Raw genomic sequence first — 26,937 nt, 5'->3', positions numbered from 1 at the left:
TCACTTAAGAGCAAAGAAAAAGAAGATAAAAGAATTGAAAGAAATATTTGTTAAAAAATTAATCTAAAATAAGGTAACAATGACTTTAGTGAAATGCACACTCTCTCCGTTTTCGCCAACTTTCGGATTGGCAGCAGTCGCAGTACCTCCGATGTAATCTCAACGAAAATATTAAATTAACGATCGATATTTCCTATTGTGCGGCTATCTAACATGCCGGCGAGATGTGGAAAGATACATGTAAAAGAAATGCGATGTCGTCGCGACGAGATTGGGACTGATTCCGGACTCGCTCGACGAATAAGAAAACTATTACAGCGACATCAATTTCTGCGAGGTGTCCATTCATGCGAGACAATATCGCGGCGGCGCGGCGGCGGGAACGTTGTTTAAATATTGAGGCATGCCGGCGTGGCATGGCTTATTAAAGTTTTCGCAGACCCTTTTTTACCGAGACCGGGAGAGGAAAAAAGGAGTTTTCTTGCGATATCATGCTTGCGGGCGTAGCTTTCGCGAACGACTTTTTGAACAAGACCTCCTGACCCGTTTAAAAGTTTCGTGGCTTCTCCTCTTCCTACTCGCTACCCTTCCTCTCTCTAACTCGCTCCCTTTGCTCCTGTTTTTTCGCATCCTTGTCACGAGTGTCTAACTTTCGTGAAATGTTTTCCCTTTTCTTCCACTCGGTTTTTCCTGGAGAATTACTATTGGGGCGGACATTTTAAGGTGTTTCCGTTGCACGCTGTGATCACGTCTAAGTTTGATCGTGTTATGCAGAATTTTCAATAGTTCTATAAAATTGGTAATTCATGTACTTTGGCAAATCTCAATGATTTTCTTTTAATAGCTTGTCATGAGCGTGACGAAATTAACAGTAATTATATTAATAATTTATAATTATTTATGAATATTAACTGTGTTTCTGACAAACACACTAATCTCTTATACGCAAATAAGTATTGACAATATTTAAATATTATCTGAAATGCAAAAATATCTGTACATTCGCATTATTTGAATATATATAGTTATTTGCAATACAATTAAGTATCACACCATGATGAATATTTAAGAAAGATTATAATATCTCGTTTATAATATCGTTTATAATATCTCTAAAGGTAAATTAAATTTTAAAAAGTTTGCGAGTTCTCTTTTAAGAAGCAAAAGTATCTGAAAAATGAATACTGGAGCAATAATATTTTAATTTTGGGTTGTATTTGACAAATGCATTGGAAACATTCTGTTTCTTTTTTTATATTTACGTGTACAAAAACACAGGCAAAAAAGATTTGTTTTACTTTATTCAAATTTCAAAATTGCCTCATCCGCGAATTTCAAAACTATCTTTCATTATTTCTCGAGTTTAATAAGACTTGAAAATATTAAACTTTTGTATCTTTTCTCCAGTACAGAGACTTTTCGCAAGAGATACCCTTCTGTCTCACCAAATCGCTTTCAGACGCGCAGGAACTCGAAAACGCCATTATCGCAGATACCCATGCCTCATTATCATAAGCGCGCGATTCACGAGGCTCGGCACGGCAGCTGTTAATCGTCACGTTCCCGATTCCCTTCTCGATCGCATTTTCCCGCCGGCTATTAAATAATTAAGTGCCGGCACTTAATTCGACCCAAGCGAGGCCTGGAACGCTGAAGAAGATCGATCCACCGTAACTGCAAAATACTTCCAGGGAGACGCGGTGAGACTATGTTGTGCTCGATAATGAGAAGTACTCAGCGAGAGCGATGTGTAATTAGAGACGATGGCGTGCACCGAATGATTGAACGTGGTCGACAGTTCAGTAAAACGCCGCGCGTACGTTTCAGCGACGAAAAGAATAGTCCCGATAATGAGCGACACTTCGGCGGTCTGCTCCTAGTTGGATTTTGACGAGTGATTTCGTGAATAATGAAGAGCTGTCCTGAGAGTATTACAATAAAAATCATTATTTTCCGAATAGAATATTAACAAATTTCTCGTCAAAAGAAACGAGTCTGTTCTTCAGATGTCAAATTTTCCAATTAGAACTGAAAAAGATAAAGATAGAGATAGAAATAGAAAGAGACACAGAGAGAGAGAGAGAGAGAGAGAGAGAGAGATGCAATTTTATATTTTAAAAAATCATAATAAAGTAAAACTTGACCGTATATATATTAGCGTTAAAATTTTTTATCCGTATAATATAGTAACGTTAAATCTTTTATCAAATAACATTAATGAGCTACGTAATATAATATAAATTGCTTGATTAATGAGAAACTCCGTAAGAACTTGTAATTAATTAAATTTAACTTTATTAACCACGTTAACTAATTAAACAGGTGTTATGATAAAATATGGCGAGTTTATATTTCATTTTTATAATTATCCGCAAAACATTACATTTTCATATCTTCTGCGAAACGTTTAAACTTAGTGCAAAATAATGTAGTAAATACAGCAAGATTGCAAAAAAACGATGGCGCATTGAACTCACCAGATTGTACCGCATCCAGTTTCTACTATTGTGTTTCTATCGTTGCCGCAAGGATTACAAGTACGGTTCATTAAAAACGGTTGTTACACAGCAACGAGAAGCGTGCCATATGTACCTCACCTAACAACGGTCAGCAGAAAAAGGAATGCGGGAGAACAAACTTCTACCTCTGTAAGAATTTCCAATAAACGAGTTACACGTGTGTCGTTATTTCTCGTTTGGAGTAACAAAAGCTTCACTTTTTTCTTTAACTATCGATTTGCAATCGGTAGTCGAATTGTGTTTCTAGTGTCTACATAAGATTCGTTTGTTTTATTTACGTAAATATTGTTCGCCAGTGGAATGTGGAAATATACTACGAACACTTGGTGAGTTCTATTTGGCTTTTTTTTTACGAGTCGAAAGGGAGATAATGAATGACGATCGGCGATCTGTTCGTTTTATCAAGCACACGATCGGATCAAGCGACTACTAATTTTGCATATCGCGCAATTCTGTGAATGGATGAAAAGGCGTTTAATTACATCTCTTCCCGCGAGTTGGATTATCGAATCTGTCCGCAATGAATTTTCCACGAACTGCTTGGATCACGAATGCCATATCACGAACTCCTAATTGATAATTCGAATCGCACGTCGCACGTAATTTTTTATGTAAAATTCTTTATTTGCGTGTAGCCACAAATCGCGACTGTACCATCAGTTTGAAACATAAATGCGAATTAAGTTGTAAATGTTTTTACCGTGTGATGTTAAATTTTACTCCAATGCATTTGCATTAAGCGCATCGCGACTTGTTTTATCACGCGAATTTTAAAGGTCTTTTTATAATTTTTACAAGAAATGGAATTGTTGTTCTAAATAAATTGTATATGTATTAATTTAAATTATTGAAATCATTTCATTGTAATCAGAATGTGTGTAATCCATCAAGTTTTATTTTTTATAAACTTTTAAAAAATTCTTGACATTAAGCTATTTGTAATTAGGATTAAATACTTGCTGCAAATTGATACAAGATTTGCAAAAAATTATGAATTTTTCAGTTTAAAAAAATAATCATTGTACATAATAACTGCTAATAACTTTTCATAGTTCTTATTAATTGTAATATGTTGCTTGATAACTTGGAAAATTGATTGATAACTTGGAATTTATACGTATTTATCAGTTCTCTGGTATACATAGCATATATTGAAAGAGACATTATAAATTCAAATCGTTCAAAAAAATTATTTTTTTCAAAACTCAGCGCGTTGCGACTCAGAATACAACATACAACTCAACATCTATCACGCGCACTTTTCGCTGACCAATTTTCAGCAGAGCCCGACTGCTCGAGATTCTGTATGGGGGCACGTACGTAGTGCAGAGTAAGTCATAGACGTAATATTCAGGCAAATCCTGTACGAGTAGTCTCTTTCCACGTCAGATGTGTATTTCGCGTGCTCGGAATTTGAAGATGCTATATGCGTACCTCGAATTTACGAAATGAACGTATATTTCAATGTGTGCGCTCCCCAATATCACACATTGGCCTGGAAAGTAGCAGATGCATATAAATCTTATTTTTATAATCACACGGCGTTGATTTTGACAGACGTCGAGAATTTGATTTGAAATCGATGCTAATCTTATATGTACTCTTTTCATTTTGAATAAAGTATAAAAATGGAATCAGAGCATAATACCGTGAAGAGTGATATAATAAAATTATTTCAATAAAATAAAAATGCACATAATATATGGTATTATCAATAACAATACTTTCTCTTTCTATCCAAGTTTCGAAATATTATTTTCTCTACCTTCTCCCGCGTAAAACTATTATAATATTGTTCATATAAATAATAGTGAAATAAAATTTACAATTTTTAGCATTATATATCTGTATCTGTATATGAGAGATTTAATTTAAAAAATTTAAAAATGTTATTTTATTGGATAATATGCAATAATTGAATTATGTAAAGTTTAAAGATATCTATGATCTGTATATTTCACAATCTTTTATCTGCAATATAAATAAAAAATAATTCTTACGGAAGTAAACAGTTAACAGGCTTGGTTTAAATCGAATTCAGCATCTACCTCTGGCGCTTCCCAGTTGTAACATGGGTGGTTTGTTATTCCAGTGCGGAAGGGACGCCAACGCTGTTCTCTGCCAACTTTGCGCACGGAGTTATGTCCTCGCGGGCAAATGCTGCGCATAACTTCGCCACGAGTATCTGGCCTTACTCGCAGCTACTCGAATGCTGCGGCATATCCTGCGGTGCGGATAATATTGAGTTATACTTGACAATGCATACAGCTTTCTGTGATATCAATAAGCGAAAATTGTTACGTTAACGCGTACGCAAGAAGGACCACAGTTGTTTCTATACGAATCCTTTAAATTCTTTAAAAAAATACGACTACTATTATTTTTGTGATTATTTGAAAGTTACGAATACTATTGACTGGATATCATTGGATTATAAATAAGTTATTGTTAAGAAAAGTTTATTACCGATAAAATCAGGATATTATAAAATATTAAAAAGTTTCCAATGTAGAGTAGCCACACATAATTGTTGGCGATAAGATGTTTATATTAAATTTATATTATATAGATATTTATATTATATATTTGAAAATAAATAAAGTCGATCTTTTATAAATTTTGATGAGATTCTGTACTACGAAGAGGTTTGCAACCAAGTTGCTGCCCCCATAAATAACTTTCTACCCCGATATAAAATGAATCGATAAAAATAATAATGCTCTTCTTTTCTTCCCGATAACTACCCCGGTAGTAGAGTACTAAAATTGGGTGCGCAAATTCGTGCTGAGCGAATCCATGCAACAATATTTCGCGTTTGAAAGCACCGTATGCTTTTCCGATACCCGGCTGGTTTGTTTTCCTGTTTGCCTACACAAAGCTCAGCGCTATTTTCACATTTCAATCTATCCGACTGTAGAAAGTCGTTACACGAGTGCAATCGACTGTTCTCGTAAGCAAAACATTTTTGTGTTTTCGCGCTCCACCTACGAAGAAGCATGTCCCTTATACTTCATGCGCGTGACATTTGCGGATTTAGACATTTCCGCATAGATCCCTAAAAAAACGAAAGCCGAAAATTCGGTTTGTACCAACGCAATATAACATCGATTCAATCGTTTTATCTTTCAAATAATATTTACATATGCGGATCAAAACAAGGTGAATATAGACAAAATTTTAAATATCTGACGAGATTATCGAAAAAACATATTATGAACTCCGTTTTTAAATATTATGGACGACCGTAAAAATATCTTTTTATCTTTAATATATTTAATTGAGTTTAATAAAGTATTTAATAAAATTGAGAATTCTGTCTGTGCCAATCATTATTTGCTTCTTTACATAGTATTGTCTATATAATTCTGTATAGAATTACCTATATAGAATTCTAATTATATTAAATGTCATTATATTAAATATCAGGGTTTTGTCACTAAAAGTGGCATCTGATAAAATTTAGGCTAACACAATTCCTCAAATATTGATTACCAAGTAAATCTAGGCGATTTGCAAAGCATCATTTAGCACCGACGCGACTAATGCCACGATCGATCGACGTAAGTTTTCCGTATAAAGATCGTATCACACTTGTTTTGCCCGGTCCCTACTGTGTGCCGCAAATTTATCGGAAATCAAGTTCCCTTTAGACCTCAGGCGTTCGGCGAACTTTGGATCGCGCGATTCGTGCGTCGAAGATGCGGTTTACCACCATCGATTCGAAACTCGCGCACAACTCCGGGTACCGTATCAAAGTGGTTTTCGAGCCCGTCAATCCGTTACCCTTCCTGCGACATAATGGTGTTAAACATCAAGCGAATGTTGTATCACGGAGTTAACACGTTCTACATGTGAATTTTGTCGTGCTGTCAGAGCGAGTATTTTTTTTCTTTTTTTGGATTTCAAGTGAAAAAATATCTTCGTTGTATCAACATTTTTAGACGGAATTTTATCGCGCCTGTATGAATATTGATTACAGAACTGTATCACTACGCAAATTGAATTCGATTGTTGCGGATAACAGATTTGAATTTTGATGTTTTTTGTCGAAAAAAAAAACGGTCCGAAGAAACACGCGGTCGAAAACTCGTTTGACGTCACGCAAAAATACACAAAGAGATTTTATTTTCACCGTATCTGAAACGCCTCAGTGAAATGTGTGTATTCGTAGGTGTGCCCAGCACCCGCCGCATGTTATGGAAAACTGATCGACTTCCCGTCAATAAACCGCCATTCTACTTTCAATACGCAATACTCGCCTATAATGTGAATTTATTTTAATTAACGTCAGTTCCCAGTCAATCATATGTAAAAAGCAAATTATTATGCACATCGACTAAGCATGGCTAAAAATATTTTAATTAGCGCAGGTTAATACACCGAAACAAAGTCTCGATTATCGACTATTGCACCTGATTGCTAGAATGGAAAAAGGAAAATCGTATCGAAACGACCGCGGATTCGAAACAGAAATAAATTTGTGGCCGTAATTCGGTAATCGCTTGGCTCGAAAGCGATTAAAATCGGCGGTATAGGGTTTATAACAATAGTTCGGTTAACGGTACGTATTTGCGGTACGTAATGCAGTCCCGGCTGTGAACGATTGGAGGTACTTGTTAGCCGACTAATTAGCGGCGGCAAACGAGATTAAAATCGAAAAAGAAGAAAATTACGCGGATGCACATAGAACACGAGATGCAAAGAAAACGCGGAATACAGAGAAAGAGAGCCTAGATATAGACCAGATATAGACCATATAGAAGGAGTGAAAATAGATAGAGAAAGAGAAAGGGGAAGGTCGAGGGGAAGAGAGAGAAAGAGGGATCGTTTTTTTCATCACGCCTTTGTGCGTGCATAGCAGTACATAGCGCCTCACGCGTGACAGCACACAGTGAAATTAGTTTAGACCGGAGCTTATGGTAGGACGCAGCTGAAAGAAAAAGCACTTGCGAATCCACGGTAACCGCATGACTTTATTAAACCGTGAGGCAGTATTGTTGACGTTTCTCATTGTGGATGCTTCTGTGTGAACGTTCGTTGGTAATTAGATCGCGAGAGATGCAACAAAATTTATGTGTGTGTGTTTGCAAATACATATACGTTTAAATTTATTAAATATTTTGTTTCTATATTTAGGAATAAATAAATAAATTATAAACGTATATTTAGATTAACTGTATGTTTGTCGAAAATATTGCTAATAATACAAAAATATAAACTAAAGTAACTTTTTTAATAATAATGAAGAGAAGGATGTTTGTTTTGGATGAAATACCACTTATCGCTTTACACGTATCGCTTTACGTGTATTCTGTTAATTATTCTAAAAAATATCATCGGTACTAAATTTTTATTAGAGTTGCCAAATTATTGCATCGCAAATTGCATTCTAATTAAGATCGAGGGAGTCGTTAAACATAAAACACTGCGTTTTTTCCGTATATAATTGCATATCGGAATAACACACCGAAATTACGAAAGTAAACGAACGATACTCACAATCAGCGAAAAAGTTCCAATCTGTTGATTTACGCGAATTCTGGCGAAGCTATCGAACGCAAAGCGCGACTTCGAGCTCTAGAATGGAGAAATAACAACGCGAAATATTTCCAATCTCGAAGTTTTATGCTCCAAGTTCTCGCATTGAGCTATCTTGCCCCCCAATGCCTGATTCTTTCTCACGTCGCGCCCACCATCCTTTACACCCGCGCACACAAATTGCACCCTTTGCACCACCGCTGTGCTCGCTACGTATGAATCCTCTGCCAGGGAAATAACAAAGTTCCCGAGCTCGAGACTGAAAAGTTTGCGACAGTTTTATCTCTTTTTTTGTCCCCGGTCCTTTGTTTCTTGATCACGTGTGTCACACTTCTACGACCACTTCACCCTTTGCCTATCGCGTAATTCCACGAACTACAAAGAATTATCTCTCGCATGATATCTGGCTACTCTTTAATAATATATGTACTTTAATAATACATGAACTGTTGAGCAAATATGAACAATGGAATATTTAATTAAATAACAGTGAAGTTTTTTAGCTCAATAGTTTCCTGTTAATTAGTAAAAAATTGTATACTGCTATCAAAATATCACAATTAACCGTACTTGTATAAGAAGCCTTTTAATTAAGATTACAATATAAATATTTGAATAATAAACAGAACTATTTATTTATTATTAAATCAGTAAAATTTATTAATTGAATTATTTTACACAATATATTATCTCTTATTTTCTAGACTAGATTATGAGACAATTTATGATTAATAATAAGTCTCACACTTGTTATTATTTATACTGCTGAAAAATAAAATACGCGCCTTTTCTTCTTATATAAGATAAACGTCATAAAAGAAATGACAAAATATAATAACTTTAACACAGAAGCACTAACATTTCTTATAACGATTCAACTCTGTTTTTGGGTCATACCCAGAATACCTCAAATCTCTTTGCCCGCATGCCAGATTCCTACTTCCAGCATGTGAAAGTCTCATACATAATTTACTCCGTATCATATACGGCGAGTGATCTGCAAAATTAACTTAAACACGAGTGTGCGCTGCGCCAACTCGGAAATGTGCGAGAAATATTCACGGAACCGGGGCGCGAGAGTATATCCGCCGAAACGACCGTATCGATTACGAACGGCCACAATCTAGGTAGCTGCAATTCGGCGCGCGTACCCGGGGAATCAAAACACGTCACGGTAAAAGGAAGGGAAAAAAGGAAGTGGAGCGGAATAAAGGGAAGGTTCCGTACGGACGCGGATTCTTCCATCCTTTTGTCTCGATGTTTTCTCGCAGGACTATCGCACTTCACGGGCGCTTCCGCGGCCGATGCTTTACCGGATTGCGCCCGAACCACCATCCATTTGCGCCGGTCGTCGATTTTCCTCGGCGACAGGAATAGCGCGAAAATCGCATCCGCTTTTTTTCCCAGGGAGCTAAAGATCGCCCTCTCCCCTCCCCCCCTGCGAAAATACACGCCGTTAGTCGCGTAAATCCACTCACCGATTTTCGTATTATCACGGGGTGCAGCGTCGAGTAATTTATTCGCGTGGGGTTGCACGCGCGCTGACATTTTTCTATCATATCGGAATCATAAAACATTCGCGCCGTGACAGATCAGCGTGACGTATCCTCGTGACAAGTGTCGCAGTTTTGACGGGAATATTGCCACTGACGTGCCTTGCTTACATGTGTAATGCCTGACCGTCGCAAATCACGTTGGCCGCGCGGCGCTCGCTTGGACGCGTCGAAAAATTGCAACTGTGACGAGAACACGTCGCGCTCTAAAATATGCACCGGCAGTATTTTTAACAGCGAAACAAAACTGGAAAACCATATGTAATAGAAGGCATATCGCATAATTTTTATTCATTTAAATTGTCATATGAATATTTAAGCTGCATCCGAAATTTTATAATTAAACAACACGAACAGAATTTAGGATGTAAAAGTTGAGGAAATCAGATAATTTACGCATGGTAATAATGAATTAAAGTACGCGTGACAAATTAAATTATATAAATATAAATATTATAAAATGACCATACAGATTATAAAGGGAATACAGGGAATAAAGTCTTTTTTCTGTAATGGCTATATATAAGAATGATGACATTTAAAGAACCACCGCTTCATATGCTTCACAGAGTTTTTACACCTAATCGCTGATGCTCTCTAGCGAGATTCAATGCTCCAAGAGCATACGAATCATTTCTCTGACCATTGCCCGCCATCTTCACGTTTCTCCTATCCCTAGAGAAATTTCCATGAAATATTGCGCTCAGTCACGTAACGTGAATTGCGACCGTGGAATTTCCGATTCACTTGCCTTGTGTTCGCGCATTTGCCCCTGAATTTCCACTTACATGCACCCGCTCTATCTGGAAGATCATGATTGAAAAATCTGAAAAAATCAAATAATATCTCGAAGAGAAAGATCTTCGCAAGCATCTCATCGTTATACGAAATATGTATCTATTTCGATATACATACACTTAATATGTGTCTCATGCGTGCTGTACGTGCATCGCGCGTATGAAATGCATTTTTAAAAGTACTTTCGCTAAACGTACCCTGATCTCGCATAAATGTAATACATAATTCTATAAGGGAGACATATGGCAGAAATTTTGCAAATTTCCGTTTCTTCCGTGCCGTATAAATTCTCGACGCGTTAAAATGCATGCCGCCGTTCGGGCGGAACGACGTCTTTGGAAGAACATCTCGAAGTAATTTTTCTTTCCAACAGCGAGTCCCGGCGAAATGGTTCCAGCGAAGCTGGTTGCGGAAAGATCGAGAGTCTTCGATTGTTTTTTTAGAATTTTTTTGAGTTCACCCGCAGAGTAGCAGAGAAAGAGAAAGAGAGACAAAGCGAGAGAGAGAGAGAGAGAGAGAGAGAGAGAAAGAGAGAGTCCGTGCGCCGCCGCCGTGCAATTTCAAACGTTACGATGTCCCCGGGGAAGCGAAGCTACAAAGTAATTTTTCCCTCGTCTCTCTCTCTCGCTCGCTCGCAGAATATTCCCGGTGAAACTTAAAAGTGCCGCGAAACCCAGTTTGCCTCGCATGACCCCTTTTGAAGCTTGCCTATGTAGTTCAAGCACTTGAATAACGAATGTAACGATGTTTCCTGTCCGTAACGTACGACGTTCTATGTCGTTGTGCGTGGATACTATAATACTCGCGTAAACTGAACCACGCGCTTGATATCGTATCGTGCGTTCGCAATTGTCCCGAAAAATTCATGGATATCAGTGCGCGTTTGGAGAGCCAAAGCTCCCTTTTATGCCAAAATGGCTATTAGAATTCGGATCGCGACTTAAATCGGCACGTCGCTTTTTTATGGCCAAACGGCGTCGATCGCCAAATTGACGCGTTAATTATGAAACGAGCAATATCGCAGCTCCACGTACGAGCACGGAATATCGAATCGTCCACCCAATTTAACCCTTTGCGGCCGCTCATTCGGTGAGCCAGATAGGATCAAATTATCCATTCATTACGAAATAGCGGAAAATGTGCAAACTTTTAAAATAACTTTTATTATCAAAATATTAATCGAGCAGAAATAATTACGATAAATAATAGGTAATGCTTTTTTAACTTCGGTCGTAAAATTAACAGATATATTTATCTATTGATACAGCAAAGTAACAAAAGTCATCTAAAGCAACAAAATGCTATTTTCCCTGACGTAATATTTAGTGATTTGTGCCCTCATACACAGCGATAAATGAGACTAGTTGACCTAGTAAATAATCCCATAGATTGAATCTTCAAAAACATCGATGCACGCATCCACTGAGCACATTCAACGGATGGCACGCCTCGACTATAATCTTTTAATACGGTCTTTTATTACAGTTGACATTTGGATGCAAGCCAGTTTAAGACTTTCCCTCTGCCATTCCTGCCTCTTTTCCCAGCCTCCTTCTGCACTTCCGCTTCCATATTCAAGGATATTAACGGTAGACTACAGACTTGCATGCAGAATGTATTTTCTAGATTTTAATGAAACTGCAGTTGTCGCGAGTGCTGATGCTGAATGCAAAATTTAGATGATGGCAATTTCTCTTGAATAGCTCTCAGCGATAAATATTCCAGTGAGCCGTACAGTTTTGCATTCACATTATCGTATATACTATCGTATACTATGATCTCTTTAAAAGCCTGCCATATTATTGTAAAAAATATACACTTCTGGAAAAAGTAAAGTAATCTGAAATTCTTTAAATAATTTAAATAATCCTAAAAAATTCTCTGTATATTCTTATCTTGTCTACATACTTTGAAGCGTATTGGAATCAACGATTTAATCTGACTAGTGAGAATTGGATGAAATTGGATGAAATTATTTATATGAATTACTCGTCCGTCTCCCTCCGTAGAAGGAGACGGATCACGCGTAAAATTATGAAAATTTATTTCAAAGGCGGATGAAACCAATATCGACTCGTGGTTATGGTAAAAGCTATAAGCGTGACACGTGCGACGGTGCGACGAATGTAACGTTACTATTCAGCAACTGAATAGATTCGGTTCAATATCAATCGTCCATAGAAGTGAACGATCGTATAATCGTCGTTCGAACTAACGGGTAGGGTTTCAACAATATCGTTCATGGCACTAAATCACTTTCTATTCATTAATCATCAGGCGGTGGGTTACGTCATAGTGGATTTATATCTCATTTCGGCATTTTGCTTGCTCCATTAAATTCGCGGGGAACGAAAATAAAAATCTCTTATTTTGATAATTACATTATATTACTTTATACGGAGAATCGATTGACATTTAAACGAATTTTTATATCACGCAAAATTGAAATTTTGGAACTATCTTTCTGTAAAAAGAAAGAAACACTTTTTAATAATAAAAAATTTGGTTTTTTTTTTGTAATAAACTATTCTTTATAATCTGCATATAAATTTTCAATCTATCTAGAAGTTATATTATTGTTCAGCAAAACAAGAATAAAAATTTCATTTTAATTTATTGTTTTATAAAGAATTCCTAATAATTATCGTTTTTGAGAATAATATTATCTATGCTTAATTGCAACCTATCTAATAACATCGCGAAACATTACGAAAATATACGGTGTGATGAACCGTAAATTCCGTAATGATTATTGCCAACTAAAGTTAGCTTCGCGCAAATATTTCCGTAAGACCGCCGGAAGTTCAAACAACGCCGAGGCTCTCTCAGAGCCTGGCTGGCGCAGAAAGCGACGTGTATGGCCAGCCGAGTATGAACAGACCGCATTCCCGCGGTCAACGAGTAGTGCGGGTCGTCGTTTGGTCGGGCAGTGGATACAGTTAAACGACATTGCTCAGCACTCAAGTAATTCTCGTTCTTTTGTACACGGCTAGCACCGAGCTGAGCTAATCCCTCTTGTACACGAATCTCTCGACTCTCGCAGCTGATATTTTCCGATGCGATTGAACCTTTTATGTATGTACCTTTTGATTCATGCCATTCGATCTCGTTGGCGTAAAACTCAAAGATACAAAAGCAGAAATGCGCAAAGAAGCTTTATACGTTTGTTAAAAAAATGACGAATTTCATTTAACTCAACGATTATTTTATCAGAAATTAACGTTGTAATACTTGGGCAGCAGATTAAAAATACAAATCCTTGACGTAAATAATGCATGATAAATAAGCTTCTTCCATAATCAATCATCGTTGAGAAGAAAAAAACCATCAATCACGCTTCCAAAGAATTTACTCTGAAGCGAGCGTGTTTCTCCTTTCGCTCAACAATCTCGTAAACAGAATAATGTACGGAACAAAGGGATATGCTTCATCTACAATCTACATTACTCTTTCATATAATCATATAACGTATGGGAAGGCACCGCAGGTTCGTCCCTACGGATTACTCGCGGCGAAAATTAAACCCCGGCCATCGTGTACGATTTTCCTCCATATTTGCAAGCTACCTTGGCTGGCAAAGGAGAGAGCCTTGGAAAGTGAGCAGCGAGAGCTTTTGATGCCTCGCTCGAGAAATAATTCACTGTTTCGTTCCCTGAATTTCAAATCCCGGCGACAAGCAAACATCCACCGACATCGCTCGGATGAGCAGGGCTTAATAATTTAGAATCTCTATCAAAGCCGCGTGTCTCTTTCTCAAAAATATCACTCGTTTTCCGAGGTCATCGACTTCAAAGGGTACAAGATGCGGAAACAACGGGCGAGCTGTGTAGACGATTGTTGCTATCTCCTTCCCATGTTGTTCCCCTTTCGGTCTATCTTCATTACACGAGATAATCCCGCGGGAACAATACGTTATTCTCGTATGCTGTGCTAAATATACATGTATCAAAAAAACTTTTACGGCGTGGTATTAAATCGTTTTGTGCCATCACTAAAGTCATTCGTTTTTCCGCTCAGCAATTTATCTAACAAATTGCCAAGAAATAGCCTCTTTGACTCTGATAATAGGTATACAACACCCACACTCGAACAAAAACTTATTTTTTACACAATACTCAAAGTATTGTGGATGCTGCGTAATAATTTAGAAAATAATAACAATCCAATACTTATAATACAGTATATTTATAATATACTTTGTCATAACCATTTAATAACTAATTAGCATTATATTGTCATATTTTCTAATTAGCAATTGTACCTCTAATTAATTACATTCTAATTAATGTTTAAAATTTACATACATTTTGCTTATCAATGAAGAAAATTTGTCCATATTTTATATTCAATTTTTATACAAATGATTAGCTATCCCCTTTATCTTTTAAACACAATCAAAACATGGAAGTTTACCTATTGCATTATCTGCTGTTGCAGAGTGGCGGTCAGAGTGGTGTATGGACAGTAAGCGTGATTATACTGTCGATTGGCACCTGGGTGGGCAGAGTCGGGCCACGTCCAGCGGATGGGGAGCTCGCGCTCCTGACGTCGCCGCGTGAGCGATTGGAAACCGTTCGACAGGTTCTTTCTGAGGTGCCTTTGATCGACGGCCACAATGACCTACCGTGGAACATCCGCAATTTCCTCCATAACCAGTTGGCGGAATTCGATTTCGACAGGGATCTGCGTCAAGTCGCGCCCTGGAGCAAGAGCGCGTGGAGTCAGACCGATCTGGTTAGACTGCGGCAGGGCATGGTCGGCGGTCAGGTAATTGCAAGATACTACACCCTACACAGTCGTGTATTTAAAAAAAATTTCAAAATAAATTAATAAAATAATAAAATAATTAAATTTAGTCTTAAAATATATATCCTTCGATAGATGAACGTTTGGAATCAATATTATTCAAACACAACTTAGAATATAATATCACCAAATCTTTATCTGTAATTATTATAATCAAAATTTATTATTAAGTTTCTTATATATTTAATGTAAAATGTATCACAAGAAACGCGTTCAAGAAGCAACTTGTTATTATTTGTTATTATGCAATGTAATAAGCAATCTAAGCTCGGATGTTTCGCGGAAACTATACTAGAGATGACTAGGCGAGTTTCAGGTGTCGGCGATATTATGAGCGTGACGGATTGAATGCATCGATTATCATCGCATGCGAGCACTCAGGAGCTCGTTAGGTCTGAATGATGCGAGCATTAAGCGCGTATCATGCTTGCACGCACACATATATTGTATAGAAATGATAGTGATCTAAGGGGAAATAGTCGTTGTGTGCTAAGGATAATAAACAAAGCTATAAAATAATATCGTTGAATCTTTTTACTTATCTTGCTAGTAAAATTTAAAATAAAATTGCACATGAAAACTTGATATATTTAGCATAATATAGTTTTAATAAAATGCAACAATTACGCGAGGAGTTGTGCGAGAAAGGAATTTAAAAGAAAAAGCAATTTTTTTAACGCAAACAACATTGTAAAGGATGCAAAAAACTGCATTCTTCTCTTGTAAAGTGAAGAAATTGCATAACTGCGGATAGAAATTACATTCTTTTGCACATTTCTAACATCCATAATATAGAGATATTTTCTTCATTTTAATTAATCCATGATTTTTTTAATATAAATGTAAATTGAAACGTATATTTTAATAAAAAACCATATTTTCTTAAAAAAATAAAATATTTTTCTATGCTTCATCTCCTGTATTTTTTCGGGATTATTTCGCCGTATACAATTCTTTCCGACAATTATATACAACGATTATTTCTTTTTCTAGTTTTGGGCCGCTTACGTGCCATGCGAATCTCAGTATCTTAACGCGGTCCAGCTGACTCTGGAACAGGTGGACCTGATTAAGAGGCTCATAGAAAAATACTCCCAGCACATGCAGTTCGCTGCATCGTCGAGAGGTAAGTACAGCTCGCCGTAATGCAAAACGTAGAATGTTCGAAAATAAAATGTGCCGCGATCGACAAAGCGACAGCTTTATTCAACTGCATATTTCTGACTTCTAGAGATTTTGGAGGCTCACGGGAGGGGCAGAATTGCTTCCCTGATTGGAGTGGAGGGTGGGCATAGTCTAGGAAGTAGTTTAGCCGTTTTAAGAACACTTTACCAGCTAGGTGTACGGTACCTTACACTGACACACACCTGCAACACTCCGTGGGCGAAAAGTTCGTCGGTGGAAGACGACGATGAAGATGGTAAATTAGATGCAAGTTTGGAATAAACATCTTCTTCAGAATGAGCAGAGCTGAAACTTGCGAACTTGATCTCATACAGATTCATGGATCTGCAGTTAAGAAATTAAACTAGAGTAAACATTTAAAATAAATAAAATATCTCTGTTCATATTTTTTCCTGATATTTTTTGTAAATGATATATATATCAATATTGTATTAAACGCGTTAAATTCTATTATATTGAATTAATTTAATACAATATAATAGAATTTAACATGTTATTTAATACCATATGGTATTGAAACGTATATTACCTGTATAACATATATCGATATATCTCTATTTCTCTTTGACATAGAATTTATCGTAATATTTCGCTAATTAAATCAAAGATTATGACTATAAAGATTTAATAAATTAAATAATAGATGGTACACTAACTGTTATGTATTAATATTGTTTGACAAACTTAAAAGATATACATCGCAATCTTTTTAATATAGATCCATAAAAGCAGAAATAACATCAATGTATCTTTCAGGCGGAGGTCTGACGACATTCGGTGAGATGGTAGTTAAAGAAATGAATAGACTCGGAATGCTGATAGACCTCAGCCACACTGCGAGGGCAACTATGAGGGATGCTCTAAGAATCAGTAAAGCGCCACTCATTTTTTCACACTCTTCTGCGTTCGCTATTTGTAATTCCTCCAGAAATGTGCCCGACGATATTCTTAAGCAACTGGTAAGTATACGGAAATTTCTATAGTCTGTAAAATACATATTCAACATTGTTAAATATTTTTCGTTAATTGCTTGAAGATAAAAAAAGAAACATTTATTTTAATCACAATATAATTTTCAAGAGCTTCCACACAAACAAAATTATATAAAAATTATTTTACGACGTTTTTTCTGTACAAAACATTTCTTGCAATAATTACAATCAGGATAATTATATAAGATTAACCAGTGCGAGTTAAACGACTTACTTGCGACAAAATTCGCGCTGTGTAAGTGCGAAAATAGACAATTGGCGATACGAAAGAGCAACACGATATGTGTCGAAGATAAAAATCCTTTTCTTTTTCTCTATCTGCCTTCACAGATCTTCTTTCAGCGAGCAGATAATTATCCTGGGGCGGCGCGCGGCGGCCAGAGTTCCAATAGTGGCTCGAAACATTTACCGGCGGCGATTCCTTTCTATTGTCGAGTTTTGTGCTCCATTAAGGAGCGCTCGGTTCACTTGAGCTCGTTAAGAGGCGAATTATCAAGGTCGAAAATTAACGGCACCGAGTCGACGGTGAATGCGGTACCGCGATAACGAGGTCTCCCTTCCGGCGCTCGTCGATTCTATCGATCCCTCTGTCGCCCCGGGGGTTGTACGTTTCGTTTTCGAAGCAAAGGCACGGGCTACGGCTAGGGTACAGTTTTCTCTCCCGTGCGCAAGCGGAAAATTACGTGTTACACCTCTCATTGAGCTGGCTTGAAATTCCCGGCGCGACGGTGCGAGGCACGTTCAAATCGCACAACTATAGAATTACGCGCTCCATTCTCACGTGCTTGTTTCCAGGCTGATAACGGCGGACTGGTGATGGTCACGTTTTACAATTATTTCGTGAAATGCGGACCTCAAGCCAGCGTCTCGGACGTGGCCGAGCACATATATTACATTAGAAACCTGATTGGCGTGGACCATATCGGAGTTGGCGGAGATTTCGACGGCATCAACAAGTACGTTAGAGACGAGATAAGGTCGAATGTGGAATTAATTGATAATATCTTTGAAAATATGTGATGTAGAGAACTATGCCTTGATCCTCATGTAATTTGCATGCGCGATATTGCTTCAGTAATAACTTAAGCTGAAATTCAATTATCACAAACTCTACAACAGCAACTATCGCAGAAGAGTTGATCCTTTATTTTCGCAGATTAATTTTCAGTAAATTATTTCGTATAATTTTCTTCGCAAAAGAAAATACAAATAATAATAAATAGAAAATAAAAATCGCGTTTCTAATTACGTGCGAAACCTCTTCCTCTCTTCGTAGAACTCCTCGTGGTCTCGAAGATGTTTCAAAGTATCCCGAACTATTCGCCGAACTTCTCCGGAGTGGCAAGTGGAACGTGCTTGACCTAAAGAAAGTCGCCGGCTTGAATTTACTGCGAGTCCTCAAACAGGTTAGAGTCGATTAAGGTCCCGAGGTGCGGTTGTACGTACATAAACCTTACGGCGCTCCGGGTCTTAATGCCACCATATTTCTATCGTAGCAATACATATTGCCAGTCTCGCTATGTTAGTTAACTGCAGTGCGCATCTACAGCTTCCCTCAGTCATATTGATAAATCACCGTCCTTAAATATTTAACAGACGATGAAAAGTGATGATAACAAATTTTCATTACGCGATGATCATTATTATTATTTTGTTCACAATTCACAAGCTTATATGCAATCCATATAAGCATATAGTAATCTATCATAGAAAAAATGGGACAAAAGAATATTATTAAAACATTTTCCTAAGCTCATAAATAGCATAATAATTTCATATCGCAATATTAATATTTTCTACGATGACATTAATGTTATTACGATGGCATTAATATTAATATTATTACATCAGGTAGAACGTGTGAGGGACGACCTGAGGACAGCTGGAATTACGCCGCTCGAGGATCTACCAGACTCGCCGGACACGATCGGCAATTGTGCTCTGGATATTAACTCCGTGCAAAGGGTCACGGAAGTCTGATCGATCGACTGTACGCACTGCCCCGACGACATGCGAATTAATCTTATGCCAGCACGACCGTTCCGCGCAGATGGGCATGGCCGGAAGATCACCAGTTATGCCGAGAACGCGGATTCAAGGCGAAAATTCGATTATCTCGTTCACTATGACTCGTACGCTCGCGAGAGTTCTTCGAACCTCGTGTAAAAGCTCAATTAAACGTCGACATTTGCGAAGGCTCAAAATAAACCTACCTCGATACCTGTTTCACAAAGGCGACGGGCAGCGGATATCGATTATGTTTTATTTAAAGAAAGGTATATTCGCGCGTTATATTAAGATGTAATCTGAAATTATGTATTGTCAATAATCAATCATGAAAATATTAAATATTTAACATAAACTATGGTTATCTTTTATATTTAAAAAAATTAAACGTTAACAATAACAAAAAATTTATTTTAAAATAATTATTTTCTAATACGATACTTTACGATACTTTTCTGGCTTCTTTAGCCATATATAACGACTTCATTTAAAATTACAAATTACAAGTTATAACATTTAATTGCAGAATAATCTGTTCGTCGCCATTCATTACCCATAATACACAAACAGACTTTTCTACTTGATAAAATTTCTAGCGAATCGTTAACAAGCTGGTCATTACTTTAAGATCTCTACTATCTTGCTGCAAATATCTTCACGATCATGTAAATATCTAAACGATAAGTGATGCGCCATCCAGTATTTGCGTGAAGATAAAACGTCGATGCACGAGATTGTTTCTAAACTTCGATGTCTTCCTCTCTTGGAAACGATCGTAATATGTGTGTGAAACTGTGAATCCCGGCTGTATACCTTTGAACGTCTTCCTTCCCCTCATTGCACCGACGAAAACACACGTGCTCTACAAAGCGGAAGTCTGTAAGAAGAAAAGAATCGTCGTTCCTACGAGCAACATACATGACGCTAATAATTAACAAAATTCTGAAATCTCTCCTACATACATTTGTAGACATTTTTTAAATTTATTATAGCTTAAGTCCAAAACCTTCCAGTTGATAATAATTATAATGTTTCAAAAGATTTATATTTTTACACGGAAAAAAATTAAATGGTATCATCATTATGAAATGTTTTATTGTTTAATTTTTATTTCTAAACTATGTACCTATGATCCCATAATTGGATTTCAGAGTTAATACGTAAAAGCTATTTTTTACATTTAAAGATTTCTTATAATTGCTTTATTACTTTAAAAACGTAATTTAAAACATATATGATGTATGTATAATCAATGAATACAATAACTTAAGATATCAACATACTAACATTAGTTTTTCAACAATTATCTAAAAATTATGCTATCAAAAACTCTTAAACTTAATTCTATAAATAGTCAAAATTGCCGATAAAAGAATTATCTATCTCCGGACTTTCCAGTGTCAAAACTCAAACTTACACATATCAAAGTGAAATGTTAAAATTACTCATATTTTATACAGCAAAAGCCATTCTAGTTTTGCACAAATTTTTCACGATAAAGCTCGGAGTTACGGAGTCCATGAGAATATTAAATCGAGAGTCGCGTACAATCCGAATATGTTGCTCGCAGGTGCCGATGAGGACATAGTTGATGACGGACGTACGTGTTTTTCGACGCATTATATGCCGGGCTGCAATCTATCGTTAAAACGCACTCGGCAGTTTCCTTGATCAAAGCATCATCTAAAGTCTAAAGACGGGACATTTAAAATTGCCTGGAATAATCGGTCGAAATTGTAGACGAGATCACTTTTGCGACAGTTTATTCCTCTGGTAATTTTTATATATCGCCGTCCACCTATCTGTGTCTCGTGTGCACTTATTATATAATTCGCGCAGGATGAAACCCTCGATCAGAACACTGTGTGAGAATCGAGTCGACGACTCGGACAAGAAATTAATCAGTTTGCGCGAATTATGCCTCACTCCGCCGTTGGGAGTAGGTGATAAATTCTAGGATATCAAAAGTTTCGTTGTATCTCTCGAACGAATTCTATAAATAAATGTTTCTATTGTAACCTTGCTATATTTCTCCCTCTCCAATACATACATTAGTCTTTGTTTAATAACGTATATTTAATGTAAAACATCTGCTTTTAATAATTTAATAATTTTCTACCTTGGGTAACTTAATTGGCACTTACTTTTAACATTTTACGCATTGAGAAAAAAATTGTCTGCATTTTAGTAAATATTAGTCTGCATACAACCGCGACTCTATTTACTAAAATGAAAGAAAATTTTCCTTTTTATTAGTATATTTTTTCTTAGTGAATACACATATACTAATAAAAAGGAAAATTTTCTTCATTTTAGTAAATGGAGTCGCTGTTGTATGCAGACTAATACTTACTAAAATGCAGAAAAATTTTTTTTTAATGCGTGATTTAAAAATCATGTTATTTATACTTATACTTATTCGAAAAAAATACATGGCTTATTATACCGACAAGTTACATCAAAATCTAATGAAAGGTATGCAAGAATTATGCAAAATAAACTTAACTTTATTATCCAGTGCGATATTCTTATACAAACGATGTATCATACATAGCTTCTTAATCGTAACATGTAATAATTACATAAGGGAATGATCGTCAGTGATAATGTAAAAGACAATGATATTATTTTACAAAGTGTAAATAGATGGGCACTAATCGTTAATATGGCTAAAACTTACATCTAATATCGAAATGGAGAAAATGTTATTTACAGAAGATTCACAAGGTACATGATTTATGTTGACTGACATTTCAACACATCAGAGACGATCTCAGCCACTGTAAAAAAAATCCGCGATTTAATAGAATTTTTAATGACTTACGGTACGTAAAAGTAAGAGCAAATATCTTGATACGATTTTTACGTACCTCTGACAAGCTTAATTTTATCGTTCCATTTTGCAAAGGGTCCTTGCTCTCAAATATACCTAAGTAAATGTGAAACACTCAATTAATACGAAATATTTAAGAACATATAAATCAGATTATACAAGATAATCGAGAACCTCAGAATAAACGTACCAAATGCATCGCTCAAATGTAGGATCGCCGAGACAAAGTCGCCGAATCGAAGAGTACCGTCTTTCCTCATGTATCGAAGAATTAAAATGGATAATACGTCCGTATTCAATTGGAAACCTGAGATAGAAGTTATGATTACTCAATGATGAGATAAAATGTTTGAGCACTATATTACATTTTCTTCTTACGTACCAACTTCCAGCAGAGCATCTCGCAGTCTTTCCGCCTTAAGTATACCCGTCTTTTCCTTCGTATGATTCTTAAAAGCGGCTTGCCAGTACTTTAAACTGCACATAAGATCTTTGAAGTCATTGAATTTCAACCGGCCACTCCCAGAACTCTGTTTAGAGAGACGCAAGAAATGTAAGGAAAGTATTTTATCATATATTCCGTTATTCTACGAAAGAAAAATGATTTTATTAAATTATTTCATCATATACCCCATTAGTCAAATAAAGAAAATAAAACAAACAATTTTACTTAAAATTCTAATTAAATATCGATGTGTACTGTTAATTAAATGAATTATTTACACATGAAGCTATACAAACAGTTATCAAATAAAAGCCTATAGATAGACCACAAATTTATAGCGGTCGAAAAAATATTAGAACATGATTTTTATTGAAAGGATACGTCCATAGTGAGCACTACTTGTCGGCAGACTTCCATGCACGCACAGCTTTTGATGTAATCTAGAAATTAAAGAAAAAACATTTATTTAGATCAACATTACATAATATTTTAGTGCATTTAACTTTTAGCAAGATTTTCTGTATATTTTATGATGGAGAAGCACGTCGTACCATTCGGTAAACAGGCTTCTAAAAGCTCCTGCAACTCGAAGGCGTTTACGGTTCTGTGTTCGTCGGCGAGCTGCAGAAACACGGCTTCGTATTGAGAAAAGCCTTTTCCTTCGAGAGGAGGTGCTTTAACAATTGCTGATTTCATTAACGACGGCGGGGTATCTAACAACCTGAAACAAATGGTATACATGTAGAAAACGGTTTTCTTATCCACTCCCTCTTTCATTCCAGAACACAATATCTTAATGTGTAATAATCCGAAAGCGTAAAATTTTACGTATTTTAAATTTCAGACAAAGCACTTTTAATAATAAAATAATATATTACAAACACGCGCAAAAAAGAACAAAAGATGGATCAACAAAAGTACAAAGGTAGCAAATCATTTCGTCGAAAAACAACTTTCAACGTATTGCGTTTTCCTTAACAAAGGAGTGTGTGCTTGGAAGAGGCAATTACTTGATGCATCTTTTGAAATATGGTCGAGAGAGGATTTTAAAACTATAGTTGAAGGCGGGCATACGACATATCCTCACATGAGCTAATGTATGCTGCACATTAAATGCACCGAGGCGGCCGTACGATCCTTTATGCCGCCTCGTGCGAACGTATATGACATCGGTAAATGCAATATACCTACTTGAGCTTTAGAGGCTTACTGCTGTAGACCCGTAATGTGAAACTCGTTTCTTGAGTCGGCTCGAAGGTCGTAGGTACCAGCAGGTAACCACCCTGCTCGAGCTGACACCTGTGGCTCACCTGCCGACTATTCGTGTACTGGGAATTAACTAAGGACTTGTTCTTCTTGAAAAACTGTTTGTTTATCGATTCGGTACTGTTCTTCGGCAGCGTGTACGCCGTGAAGCCGATCACCTTAGGACAGAGCGAAAGTTCGATAAGCCAATTTGATAAGAGACACGTTGGACGCGCGATATTCTGGAAAGGCTTCTTTACCTTCGGCTCCATGATTGAATGCTGGTTCAATGAAACGATTACTTCTTCCATCTCGCTTAGAATCAGATGTAACTGTGGATTTATATGAAAAGTTTCTGTACCGAGAAAAAAATACAGTCGTTAGTTAATTATTTATATAACTTGGTTGGATTAAATAATACAAAATAGTTCGAATCAACTGTTTACTGTCGCTTTTTAATGACTACAATTAATAATGTTAGTTATAATAACGTAACATTAGTACTAGCGATAATATGCAAACTTGTGAGTGACGTAGTAATCGAACCTTGATTATTTCGACATCCTCCTGCAGTGACGCCTCTCCTCCAGCTGCCTTGGTATAACTTCATTTGCCAAGTGTGCTTACTGTGTAACGACGGTTCATCTCTCGAAGTTTCAGCATCCAGATGCACAACTTCCAGATGAGTAAACGTCTTAACGAAATCTGAGTATGATATCCTGCAAACAGTAACAATACATAGTTGGGGCATTACATAACTTCAGCGAAGTTTGGAAGTTTAACTTACATATTCATTGCGGAAACTATTCAACAACATCTAATCCAATATATTTGTAACTTAAATTATTCAGTGAATGAATAACACAAATTTTTTTTCTCATTCTGTCTAGTTTAATAAATTTTTTGATGTTATGTCAGTTGTTGTTGCGATTCATTAGAAATTATTCTTTTCGTTGTCCTCTTTTGTGTACTTACCAAAATTCTCCTTCAGCCATATTTCTTACAGCTAGCCGTTCCCTTTCCATTGCTGGCACTTCATCCCACTCGAGCCCACCTCTCGCCCAGGCACCGACATATTCCCCACCGGGCCCAAGAGGATTCCTTAATTTTACTAATTGCACTGCTTCTCCTCCAAAAGTTTCCACCTATAACACCCAGATCATATCATTCTTTCAAATTTCTTTAATTATTACTCTCGTTGTTCTTATGATTTATACATATACGTGTAAAAATGTCGAATGCGACTGATATACTGACCCTCTCAATTGCATACAATCTATAATTGATTCCCATTTGTATGCCATTAGCAAGCTTTTCTGTACTGGCACGTATCTAAGGTAGAAAACACGCAAGTGAGCAAAGTGTTCTGAAGAATTTGAGCTCTACTGCTTTGAAATATTCTGTACCTGTTGCTGTTGATTATTATTTACTGTACAAGTAATAAGAGACGTCATGTCCAGAAGTTTCGACAACGCTCGTCCACAAGCTGTGGGGTCCTGACGAATCGCGATGCTTTCGGTAATACCACCCGTGAGATCAGACAAACCATCCAGCAATGTACCATATTTGAGTGCCTCGTAAGAACCATGAAGTCTGAAAATAACAACATTCATATTATTTTATATTTATATACGCATAAGATAATATTTTTTTACTTAACAATTACGACATATTATCCTTCCAATAATAATCAATAAAAATGTAATGTTAAGAGTTCAAGAAACATCAAACATTTTGAGTAAAATGTGCGTAAATATAGTTAAATATATATATAAATATTACTTAATAAACTCTATATATAAATAAAAATGACATAATAAAATGTCATAATAAATAACGCAACATAATATTTAATGGCAACAATCCGTTATCAAAATTTCAGACTTAATTCTGTATCTTCACGCATGCTACTTAGACCACCTACGACATAGGTGGAGTAATAAATGACTGAGCATACAAATAAATACGTAGAAAAAAATAATTATGAATCTCGAAGTGACGAATGAGTTAATAAACGAATGAGTGCATTAATCATAATAAAATTGCCATCGCTCATCAGCCACGATTTATCGTGACGGCAAAGATCGATCGGTGATTTCTCACACTATTGTATTGGTACCATGCGCGCGTGTAGTGGTATGGACTTTCTTAATCGCTGGGTACTTAGGCCGGATGAGGGAAAGCGGATGGTTCGGATTCTTTTCCCCTTACGACCTCTCAGCGCTGACATTATATTATATACTATACGCCATTATAAACTACGCAAGAACCGCTTTCATCGAATCAATCCGCGAAGAATCGATGTCTAAATACGGCAAAATTAAATGTTTGTTATTACATATAAGGAAATTCATAATATTTTCATGCCACTATTATATAAGCATTTCTGTTCAAGTTAATATAATTTAATGTCTTAAGTATATGACAGTATTTTATAATTAATGGCATCTGTGTCCGAGAATAGTAATAACTTATATACACAATCAAACATAAAGAAAAGTTTTATTAAAATCACTTGGCCATTATTTTCTATATTTATAGTAAACTTGAAATAAAATTTAATAATATATTTTGTTAGCTAAATTTTTTAATTTCGCACATATGATTATAAAATTAGAAGTATATATTTTTTCCCTTTGGTAAATAGCCGAGAAATTTCGTAAAAAAAATATCTCTATAAATAAATATACAAACATATTGAAACCAAAGCCCGGGATAATCTTCCACGTGGAACCCAAAGAGGAAACGTAATTTTATTAACGTTCCATAGCCGCTGGTATCGCAACAATCTCGATGATAACGAAGCTTTCAATATTGAATCCGACGGAAAATATAATTGGTATTTTATGGCGGGACCGTTCCTGACCTATGCGACGCGCAAGTAAAGGAAAGGTGGAGAGAGAGAGAGAGAGAAGTAGAAGAAGAGGGTCACGGAGATGCTCGGTGAACCTGTCGGAACTCGGAGTAACATCAAGGGAGTATATATATGTATATGTATGTGTAAACGATATTATCT

General features: G+C 36.4%; 2 protein-coding genes across 2 annotated transcripts in view; one reads left to right on the top strand and one right to left on the bottom strand.

Moving 5' to 3' along the window:
• Positions 1–21,416, top strand: part of LOC112455685 (dipeptidase 1-like) — a 100,880-nt gene extending 79,464 nt beyond the window's left edge. The window contains exons 2-8 of the mRNA XM_025017773.1: positions 14,846–15,175; positions 16,208–16,340; positions 16,446–16,634; positions 17,156–17,358; positions 18,187–18,347; positions 18,668–18,797; positions 19,243–21,416. Coding sequence (XP_024873541.1) covers positions 14,846–15,175; positions 16,208–16,340; positions 16,446–16,634; positions 17,156–17,358; positions 18,187–18,347; positions 18,668–18,797; positions 19,243–19,371 — 1,275 coding nt within the window. The 3' untranslated portion in view covers positions 19,372–21,416. The remainder of the gene's footprint in view (positions 1–14,845; positions 15,176–16,207; positions 16,341–16,445; positions 16,635–17,155; positions 17,359–18,186; positions 18,348–18,667; positions 18,798–19,242) is intronic.
• Positions 21,417–21,884: 468 nt separating this feature from the next.
• The window catches only part of LOC112455688 (calpain-C), a 30,428-nt gene continuing 25,375 nt past the window's right edge, over positions 21,885–26,937 (bottom strand). The window contains exons 5-16 of the mRNA XM_025017781.1: positions 25,328–25,514; positions 25,179–25,253; positions 24,897–25,066; positions 24,468–24,640; positions 24,182–24,276; positions 23,868–24,100; positions 23,228–23,397; positions 23,058–23,116; positions 22,614–22,761; positions 22,422–22,538; positions 22,269–22,327; positions 21,885–22,178 (exon numbers count right to left, since the gene is read on the bottom strand). Of these exons, the coding sequence (XP_024873549.1) occupies positions 22,152–22,178; positions 22,269–22,327; positions 22,422–22,538; positions 22,614–22,761; positions 23,058–23,116; positions 23,228–23,397; positions 23,868–24,100; positions 24,182–24,276; positions 24,468–24,640; positions 24,897–25,066; positions 25,179–25,253; positions 25,328–25,514 (1,513 nt within the window). The 3' untranslated portion in view covers positions 21,885–22,151. The remainder of the gene's footprint in view (positions 22,179–22,268; positions 22,328–22,421; positions 22,539–22,613; positions 22,762–23,057; positions 23,117–23,227; positions 23,398–23,867; positions 24,101–24,181; positions 24,277–24,467; positions 24,641–24,896; positions 25,067–25,178; positions 25,254–25,327; positions 25,515–26,937) is intronic.

This window comes from Temnothorax curvispinosus, unplaced genomic scaffold (assembly GCF_003070985.1).
Source record: "Temnothorax curvispinosus isolate PA1 unplaced genomic scaffold, ASM307098v1 QBEX01006321.1, whole genome shotgun sequence".
Classification (NCBI taxonomy): Eukaryota; Metazoa; Arthropoda; class Insecta; order Hymenoptera; family Formicidae; genus Temnothorax; species Temnothorax curvispinosus.
This window is presented reverse-complemented; position numbering and strand designations above follow the sequence as displayed.